Below are 10689 nucleotides of genomic sequence, written 5' to 3'. Positions count from 1 at the left end.
ACAGACAGTGTTCTCTACAAGGTGCTACTGCTTGGACGAAATTGTGTGCTCAGGTGTATCGAGGTGGAAACTGTGTGCATAGATGCGTTTATAAGAGAATCGTTTTTGTATATCCAAACCTTTCCATGATGTGGGAACTGAGAATTATATTCTTCACCGCATTGTTTAATATGAACAACAATTAATATGTTCTTGCTGAATAAAGATACGCTTGAAAGACACTGTATTAGTAATAGGCTATAAATCAAGAGCTGCCAAGTTAACTCTATGAAAAAAGAAGTAAACTCGCTTCTTTATTACTCCCAAATTTGTCTGAAATTAAGAAGTTTAGTTTACCAGAAATTGCACCCGCGTAGTATGTTGTGGGATGACACTAGCCTACATTTTTTCCCACTTAACCAATCAGCAAGATGATTGCCGGTTCACTGAGATTTGGATTCAACACGTGCTTGTCTTTGATTGATAAACAATTTTCAAGACTCTTTTAAAATCTTGGCTTATAAAAGTAAGGTCATATTGATGTTGTTCGTCAGTGCTGGTGGTGTGCAGGTAAACCAAACGGACAGTGTGAGTCCAGAATAGGTCGGTCCGGTCGTTGTATACACAAGAGGAGTTATTAAACTATATAGAATTGGAATATACGAAACAAGGTAGTTTACATTTAATTAATGATGGCAAATTTTCTTCTCATCATACTCGTCAGTGTTTCTTCATTTGTTGTTGCCGTCAATAGTTTGCGTGCAGGGAATTGTTGTAAGTATGAAAATAGTTTGTTGTTTTCAATTTCATCCCCGTTTTTCATCAGTGGAAACTATCATTGTTGGTTTTAAGAACTAAATCAACTCCTTTCTTGTTAAATTCGTATTAATAATGTTATAACACAGACTCGTCATGGGTTTTTTTTATCTGTTTATTTGTTTGTTGGTTGTTTGTTTGCTTGAACGGACGTGGACCAACCGACCAACATAAACAAAGTGAGAAACTTTCCAACCTGTGAACCTTTCGATTTGTTTTTATAAATTCGTGAACATAAACAAGCGTGAGAACAACCCAGCAAACACAAAAAACGTTTTTAATCCGTTTTAAACAAGTTATATTTTGGGTTTTGCTTTAGGTAAAAAGACATGTCGGGTTATATAAAGGACATGAAAACGTTTTAAAACGTTTTATATGAAAACACACTGCAACAATATTTTGAAAATGTTTTGAAAATGTTATTGTAAACTATTTTTTGGAAACATTTTTTGCCAAATATTTTGTCAACACTTTAGTATGATGTTAAAATATTTGCAGTAGGTTATCAAAAAAATGTTTTTTACTGTTATGAAAAGGTTTTATACCCTTTTATACCCTTTATATAACCCGACTGACTGTTCCTTGACCTATGAATTGGTTTCTTGGGTTTTTGACAGTTAATATAATAACACCACACCATCCATGTTGTTGCGATATGAGAGACGTGATCATGATCAATTATCACAAGGAAAAATGGAACAAAATTAATTTGTCAAATTTGGATAAGTCAGAAAATAAGAGAATATGAGAAATAAGTCATATTTTGCAGTCTTAAAAAAGTGACCAAAAACGTTATAGGCCCTACTTGGCTATTTAACATGTAAGGCAACTAATTGGTCAAATCCCAGCAAACATAAAACGTTTGTTTTAAACGTGTTATTACTGTTATACTAGTATTCTGGGGTTTTGGTAAAAACGTTTTAATAACAAATAATGTTTTATCTGGTTTAATAAAGGTCGAACAACATTTTTAAAATGCTGTCGAATTGTTATTGAAAAATATTTCTTCCTAACATTTTTTGCCCTTTATATGTTAGATTAAAAAAAATTTTGTTATTGATGATGTTATGAAAACCTTATATAGACGAATCCAAGTCATGGTCAGGATCTGGTCGGCCATTATTGGGTCCCCGCAGCACCAAACTGGTGTTGTGACTGCTCAATTGGGTGGATTAAAGCCGCTTAAAATTCGATGTTAGATTCTTTTGTGTTGTAAACTGTCATCATTCTTTTGTCTACGTGTAACACGGGTGATAGAATGCAGTTTAAAATACCCTCCAAGGGCGCATCATTTCACATTTAAGGTGTGATGGAGCCGACGCGACGGGGGCCCAGCTTTGGCTGCCTTTGAGGTGTATATATAGGAATGCGTGAAATTGGATTCGTCTACTCTTTATATAACCCGACATTTAAACGTTTTCTGGTAACCTTTTATATAACCTTTTGCGAATAACGTCGAAAACGTTTTGTGCTTGATGCAAGTCTGCTTATTTTTTATTTTTCACATAACGAATTATTTTATGGCGATCTTGCTTTCCAAACGAATGAATTGTAATAGCTTCTGACAGGTATTATTGGCTGTACATTTTTGTGGGAACCACCATATCGTGCAAAAGGTAGTTTTTAGCGCAACGAAGACGGGAACGAAGATAATGTTTCGAAGTCTATAATTGACTTTGTATGGGGTCTTTATTGTATCATTTAACTATGGTCACGTATGCAGTTAAATTTGAAAGCAATTTTGGCCCCACAGAAAGCCCTAACTTTGTGTTCCCATTTAATACCTCCAAAACTCGCGACATAATGCATAATAAAATAAATCGCAAATTCGTTTCCTAAGATTCCGTTTCGCTTGATTATGCCAAACATTAACAATAAGTGTACAATACGCATCAACCACGTTGTTTATTATTGCTCAAAGTTAATGGAGTGTTAATTTGTCTAATTAACAAAATCAGGTGCGATTTGGATAAAGAGAACATACATTGAAATCCACTATACTACATTATTATCCAAAACATGATAATGATAAAATTGGATGCTTTAAGGGTAGACGAGGTATTGTTGGTCGAAGCAACCTAAAAATCGATTTTCATTATCTAGATCAATATATTATTGAAAAATAACACCTTGATGTTGTGCAAAATTCCATTCTACAAATCGTATACTATGCAAACTTGCTTAAATTATTGTTGTTAATTAGTTATGTACGTTTTACAAAAGTGTTGTTATTTCAGCCCTCTTCACAACGTAACTCAAGAACCGCATCACCTATAAAAGTATATCTGTGATATTTTAATTCTTCTATACGCTCGCTATGAATTGAGCGATGCAATTTTTGCCAAAGCTCACTACCATTCGTAAGATGCTGTGAACTACCACATCACAACAGTTTAAAATAATTAATAACCTTAAGCCCAATGGTCTCGCTATGAGTTGTGTAAAATATTGAACTCGGCTACGTCTCTTCCAATATTCTAAAACTCATTAGCTCGACCAATAAATATGAGCTCAACCGATCCAAGTTTATATCAAACAAATTTTATATCAAACCCTATTCGGCAATCGCTCCGCGCTTGGAAAGGAAAGCCTAATTAAAATCAGGTATAAAAATATAGGCCTAAAGATGTTTGCACTGACTTAAATATTGAGACAAATAAAGCTGACACACAAGGAATGGTGTGGGAAAGGAGATCCCAAGGCTTAATAAAAGGGGTACCATTTCCGCCCCATGTGTAAATTTTTCCTCGGGAGATGAAAACACTCTATTTGTTATAGGCTATATATAGTATTATGATGGCCTGAAATCTGTAATTAAGCAGGAAGAAGTATACGGCAGTTTTATTTTGTATAGCAAACTAAAACTTAAAAAATATCAATATGGCCCCAGCCATCCCACTCGCCTTAAAGGTGTTATTACATAGCTCTTTTTTTTTATGTAATACCATGTTACTATTAAAAATAGTGTGTGTTTTATTGATCAGAACATACCAAAGTTTAATGATGCATGCAAAATGTTATTTTGGCAAAGGTGAAATGCAAAACAAAACATTAATCAGCATTCCCAGAATGATTTAAATGACGCGATCTCAGTTTCAAAGTTTAATTTATATAATTTTAAAAATGGCGATGGCGTGATCTTCAAAGTTGAATTCATTGTGATTTAAATGTCAGGAGCTGTCAAACTTGAACTTGAATTCACTATGATATATTGTCACATTGATAGCGTCAAGCGATTCAGATGCGACCCATTTTATAGGGCCAATGAGTGGATCAGCTGAGGGAAATGTACTTCCATGGTTGGATTGACACTTGTGCCGAAAGGTCCCGCGAAAAGTACGCCCAAACCCAATATACAACTGCATTGGCCAGATCGCAAAAAGTATGATAATAAGCTATAATAGAGCTAACTCTCGAACTATAAACATGATAAATTCAGATTTGATAGCAATTATTATGTCCTTATTTATTTACATATACCATCATGTTTTGGCCCCATCTAAACGGTTGAAATCATAAATCATATAAATTGGGCATATTTTTAAAAGATAAAACGTGTACTTAAAAATCAGGTGGTGATAAAAACATAAATACAAATTCAGATGATAGATATTTTTACAAGGCAAGGACGGTCAAACTCCTTATTCGCTGTTTAAAGTCCGGTTCAGCGCGATGCGATGCTGCGATGCTATAAAAACTGTAATCTGAGCCAGGTTTTTACGAGCTCAGCAGTGAAAATTCTCATCCCGCGATGGAAATTTCGGTCCGCGATGGAGTTGGATTTTGTTCAACTTTATAGCATCGCGCTGCGATATCGCAGCCGTGCACGCTTGTGATTGGCTGCTGGAAAATCAAGGTCGGCAGAATGACCATAAAAGGAGAACCAGACCCAATGTGCTTTTAAAACATCGCAGCATCGCGCGATGAAAGTGTACCGTAATTTCATCGCACGATGCTGCGATGTTCTAAAAGATCGCAGCATCGCATCTCGCTGCGATGTGGAGTAAGAATCGGACTTAAGGCGGGTTGGAAGGGAGCAAATTTGTGCTCAAATATTGAAACAGGCAACTAAAGCTGACACACAAGAGGAATAGCATGTGTTCTGTAAAGGAGATCTCAAGCACTGGCCGTGGACTCATTAAAATTTAGGGATGGGGCGGATGAACATAATTTTGTTCTGGCCTTACTAAGACTTTCGCGCGTAAAAATTCAAACTGTTTTAGCCAAAAATTCACAAGTAATAATCTGCCTAGCTATGAGTATTTTTTTCTATGTGTTGTAAAAAAACAACATTTTAATAATGATCAACAGTGGTCATGCGTTGCTAAAAATGAGCAACGCGCCCGCTGTCCTTTAAATTTAACTTTAAACGTATTTTGAAAACCACCAAGCACAATACATGTAGGAGCATGATACAAATGAACTTTTTAGCCTGACTTGAGCATTTTATTTGAGCCGGATCCCATCAGGACCCAAGCGTGTCTCCATACGGAGCGACCGTTTAAACAAACAAACAAAAGTTGCTTTTCAAATATCGTCGTGTTTTTTCCGTTAGTAGGCCTATTTTCCAAAACCTACCAGCTGAAAGATCCGCACATTTTTTAACAAATAACGGATGGCTAAAAATATCATAATAATACCGTGTTGTTGTCTCTTTTTTTTTCAGATGAATACGGTACGTTACCAATTGAGATAAGAAGTTTGTCCCTTTCTCCACGAACTATTAATATTCCAGGTATTTCAAGGTAGGTTCGTTTTAATTAAAGTTATATTGCCTAATTTTCTAAACAAAAATAGTGTAACAATTAATTATTATATTGTTTCAAATGATGTACGTATAAGGGGGATCGTTAAGTGTATGATGGATAATTACGTTCGTGCAATTGTGTTAGTCATTGATATTATTAAAATCTCACTTGACTACGGGTTTGCGGACTCATCCGCCTTGACGCGCAAGCCCGTATAGTCGTACTTATCGTACAATTAATGTCAATTTGTTTTTACCTAGCTGGGGGGTTTACACCCCCCAGCTAGGTACTGTAATGCTCTCCGATTCTTCTTTCTTTCTTCTTCTGGCAACAAAACTTCAAAATGCTTCTCCTCCTACATATTACACCCTACAATTACGTAACTTGCACACATGTATCGGCTATATCCAGTGCCCATAGGGTGCAAACAGAATTGGGATCAAATGTCATTAAAGGGCATTTTCGGTATATAACCAAATATCTTCAAAATGCTTCTTCTGCCACATATTACATAGCACAATGTCGTCACTTACACATGTGCATCGGCTTTTACCCAGTGCCCATACCTTGCACACAGAATTGGGGTCAAAGGTCATTAAGGGGTAAAATCTTACAATTGCATTATCTGGACATCTGTAAGGGGTATGGGGCTCAAACTCAATACAATAAATCTCATGACCAAGGGAACATTTTGCGGGGGTCAGGTCAAAGGTCATGCAGAGGTCAAATTTTAGAAACGCATTTCCTGGACATCTGTAAGGGGTACGGGGCTTAAACTTGGTGACAACAAACTTAATGATCAGGGGAACATGTTGGAACACTTTGCAGGGGTCAGGTCAAAGGTTATCTGGGGTAAAATCTTTATAACTTCATTTTCTGGATATCTGCAAGGGGTATGGGGCTCAAACTCAGTGACAACAAATCTCATGACCAGGGGAACATTTTGCAGGGTCAGGTCAAAGGTCATCTGGGGTCAAATCGTAGAATTTCATTTTCTGGATATCTGTAAGAGGTACGGGGCTTAAACATGGTGACAACAAACCTCAAGACCAGGGGAACATTATGGAACATCATGCATAGGTCAGGTCAAAGGTCATCTGGGGTCAAATCTTAGAATTGAATTTTTTGGACATCTGTTAGGAGTACGGGACTCAAACTTGGTGAAAACAAACCCCATGACCAGGGGAGCATTTTGGAACATTTTGTAGGGGTCAGATACCTCCACAACACCAACATGCCCCAGCTAGGTTTGTGGTCTATGACCACCATTTGCCACTAGTTGTTTATGTTTTTTAACCAGTCGGTTCAGGTGGACACACACTTGGGTCCTGATGGGACCAGGCTCAAGCAAAATGCTCAAGCCAAACTTAAAAAGCTTTAATATTATAAACATGCTGTCCTAACCTCGGCTAATAATTCTTATTGTCTTTCTTTATTATAGCCTTCATTTCGATCTGGTTGTCAGAGACAATGTGGGGAATGACGAAACACCATTAAAAGCACGTGTATCAATGGCAAGATTAGTTACAATTGGAGTAGGTTGGCTGAGTTATACATATGAACTATCCATACCATGCTTAGATATGGGAGATGGATTTCATATTGGATCATGGTGAGTAAGACAATCTCTACCTCCCTCCCTCTCTCTCCCTCCCCCCTCCCTCCCTCCCTCCCTAGGCCCTCCCAATTCCACCCACTCACTCACCCACCCACCTCTCGCCCCTTATTCACTCACAGTTCCTCACTTAAAACCCAACATGATGCAGTCATGTCACTAGTCTACAGTAGAATTCACCACGACCTTTGCAGGACTTAAACCCCATTAAAAGCTATTAAACCAAGATAACACTCATTGAAAACAGCTCAACTGATTAAATCATATCTTCTCTGGTTAAAATACACACAACATATGTTTCTGCTTTACATGTACAATGGAGCAATGAGCTGGTATTATAGTTTCAGTTGGGTGAACGATTATAAAGCGAACGCTAGAGAACAATTCTGTGTGGGCTTTTGTTTACGAAATGAGACAATACTCTGCTTATTGTTAACCAGCGTTCTTGAAAATGAGAAGCATGGTGGTTTGCAGACTTAACACGGTTTGGAAATAATTTCTTCATATTTGTTGGTGTTATCTGTCGTTTACATATCCTTCCTAAAACACCAAAGTACGAATATTTCCAAACATCTAAATTAGCTAAAAATTTAGGACATGTTACAAAACTATATTTTCTAGAATTTTAGAAGAGTACTTTTAATATTGGCCGGTTATTTTTCACACAGCGACGTTAACTAGGCAATTACCCATACTTCTAACATACGCTATTTGTAGAGGTTACGCGTCAATGGGAAGAGCACTGTGTATTGTGTATAGAAAAACGGACAGTAGGCTAACTGCAGTATGATAACTAAACTAACCCGCGTACACCCTCACTCGGGTCCGTGGATAAAGCTCGTAATGTAGACTCCCAGTGGCCAGTTGCACTATAACTTGTTAAGGGTTAGAGTAGGGTTCAGGGTACGATCTCAATTTTGCTAGGTCTAAAGGTGGTCAGTGGCGTAGCGTGTCATCCTGGGGGAACCGACCATGATGGGGGAACCGGCAATCAATCAATCAATCAATCAATCAATCAATCAATCAATCAATCAATCAATCAATCAATCAATCAATCAATCAATCAATCAATCAATCAATCAATCAATCAATCAATCAATCAAATACTACTTTTATTATTCCACAGTGAATATGATAATGTCTGCGCCTTGGTTTCCCGCTTCAACAATGTGACAAATAACGTCCATTGCTCGGAGGCAGATTATTATGGATTTCCATGTGATTGTCCAGTTCCTGCCAGCAGATACAGGACGGGTAATAAAAGACCAATCAGAGTAGATATGTCACAGGGAATTGATCAACTTCCGTCGGCAATATCGTCCATATTAGAGGTAAAGCACTAGATGGACTCCGTTAGATAACAGAGAGGTTGCGTTTTACAAACGCACGTATCATACCCACGTAGGCCTACATCTAGGTCTATTCAAAATCTCGTCACATGAGAGTGATTTTGAATAGATGTACAGGCGTATGATACGTACGTTTGGAAATCGCAACCTCTCTAATGTCACTTTATGGGACCTTTTGTATATGACGTCTGGATGTACGTATGCCGGCCCTACACCTTTGTTTCCAATGGACATTTTATTGTGAAATGTCATTGTACAAGGAATACAAAAAAATTCCACATAGCCCCCGAATGAAAAGTATTTAATTATCTTTGTAATCACTCAAAAAGCATTTGGTGTGAATTTTACATCCGAACTAGAGGCTATTAAATTTTTACGAGCCTTTTTATTTTACATGTAAAGCCTATGGGGGTGACGATTAGAAATGGGCGGGAATATTGAAAAACCCTCATTTTGGGCCATTTTAGACACTAAAATGCCCATAAAAAAAGAATAGCCTCTAGTTCGGATGTAAAATTCACACACAATGCTACCTGAGTGAGTACAAACATAATTAAATACATTTCATTCGGGGGCTATATCAAAAACAAAAAATGTCCTATACCCTAATGGTTATGAAACAAAGGTGCCTATGACGCGATCATGCGCTTCACTGGGCTCATTGCACCATGATGGAGCGCTAGTTGGATCAAAGAGACTGGTTTCGAAATGTGGTCAAGTCTCTTTGGCTATCATTGGCTAATTTACTATTCGCCAGCGAAGTGGTTACATAACTCCCTGGTAAACTGGATCGCGCATCTTTTGGAATTGGTAGTACATGCCATAAGTCGTGTTCACACGGTCGGACTTAAGCCGGGACTTAAGCCACTTTAAATATCGGTAATAAGTCGCTATTACCGGTTATAAGTCGCTTATTACCGGTAAGGCCCATGAAAGTCAATTCCGAGTTTATCGTCCCTTTTTTTCCCAGGTTGGTGAGGTGACTTTTTCATTTTTCATTTTTCATTCTTTCATCAGATTTCATTATTGACCTAAAATGCGTGTTGATTTAAAGCCACACTCATACATGTTATTTATAAACATGTTTTTCTATGGGTAGGGACTAGAAAAGTTAGAAAAGAGCCTGGTTTTGCTTCTAAGTTATGAATTTATATGTTTTACAAACAAAAATATATGTTTCCAATTGCTAAAACTGGTGAAAACACTGATATTTTGAAAATAATGAATTATTTTGGCATTTTTGAAAATTTGACGCGGGTGTTTTTGGTTTCCAAAAAGTGACGCGGGCGGGGGACGATAAACTCGGAATCGACTTTCACACGCCTAATAACTCACTTATATCCGACAGTGTGAACACGACTATAGACTTTGTGTTGCGATCATTTCGATCGTGGTGCAGAACTCAAAAGCGTGATCCAGTTGGTATAATGATTTATACAGGTAACACTTCGCTGGCGAATTGCCATTCACTAAATCATACAGTTCCGCTTTTGCATTTCAATTTGGACCGAAGATGATTGAATGGTAATCAACTAATCATGCATGCTGCGCTGGCTGGACGCATACTTTGAATGTGCATACAGCTCAGTCCCGCTTCTGCGTTTGGAGGTTATGGGTTCGAACATTGGAAGGACACTTCTTCACGTGTTTTAAAGTTATCATTATCATCCAATCATGATGCGCTGGATCGCTTCCCAATTTGACTCACGTTCCGCATCCGCTTTTGCGTTTTAATTTCTACTTAACTTGATTTTCACGTTTTTGTTTGTTTTTATTATCTTTCAGGGCGAGTACATAATGGTGATTGAGATCAGGAAAGCAATTAACGACGTATTTGCCGATTTATTGGGATGTTTTGAACTAAGCTTTGACATTGCGATGCCATAACGGACACTAAACCACGCGCCGGGGCCGGGGGTTAACACTTCAAATAACTAAGCTAAGCTTAACTAGCTGTGCACTCTTGTCAAAAAGTTACGGTCATCAAGGGGGTACCGTACCGATTGTCTTTTTGAATAACGGGCTCTTTTCCAACATATAACGCGTGGCATCGTACTGGGCTACCTGAACGGCTTGCTTAAAACCTACACATTATTGCCTACATGTAGATTACAACTGTTTCTTCTGCGTAAAATAACAAAAAATACTATAATGGGCAATTGGGAGACAGCAAAATAGCCCG

At 37.7% G+C, this 10689-nt stretch overlaps 1 protein-coding gene across 1 annotated transcript; it reads left to right on the top strand.

Annotated features, from left to right (window-relative positions):
- Window positions 1-531: 531 nt before the first annotated feature.
- LOC140166314 (ganglioside GM2 activator-like) lies at window positions 532-10482 on the top strand. Its single transcript, XM_072189731.1, has 5 exons — window positions 532-753; window positions 5462-5540; window positions 6985-7155; window positions 8285-8489; window positions 10293-10482. Exons 1-5 carry the CDS (start codon window positions 669-671, stop codon window positions 10392-10394), a joined length of 642 nt encoding a protein of 213 aa, XP_072045832.1. The 5' UTR covers window positions 532-668; the 3' UTR covers window positions 10395-10482.
- Window positions 10483-10689: the final 207 nt, after the last annotated feature.

Source organism: Amphiura filiformis, chromosome 12, assembly GCF_039555335.1.
Source record: "Amphiura filiformis chromosome 12, Afil_fr2py, whole genome shotgun sequence".
Taxonomy (NCBI): Eukaryota; Metazoa; Echinodermata; class Ophiuroidea; order Amphilepidida; family Amphiuridae; genus Amphiura; species Amphiura filiformis.
Note: the sequence above shows the minus strand (reverse complement) of the source record. Positions and strands in the feature narration are given on the sequence as shown.

What these genes read in the sequence shown, in the direction of transcription:
- LOC140166314 (XM_072189731.1), top strand. Translation starts at nt 669, where the DNA reads ATGATGGCAAATTTTCTTCTCATCATACTCGTCAGTGTTTCTTCATTT. An exon ending in AATATTCCAGGTATTTCAAG is followed by an intron (nt 5,541 to 6,984) that starts GTAGGTTCGTTT and finishes TCTTTATTATAG; the next exon opens with CCTTCATTTCGATCTGGTTG. An exon ending in GGATTTCATATTGGATCATG is followed by an intron (nt 7,156 to 8,284) that starts GTGAGTAAGACA and finishes ATTATTCCACAG; the next exon opens with TGAATATGATAATGTCTGCG.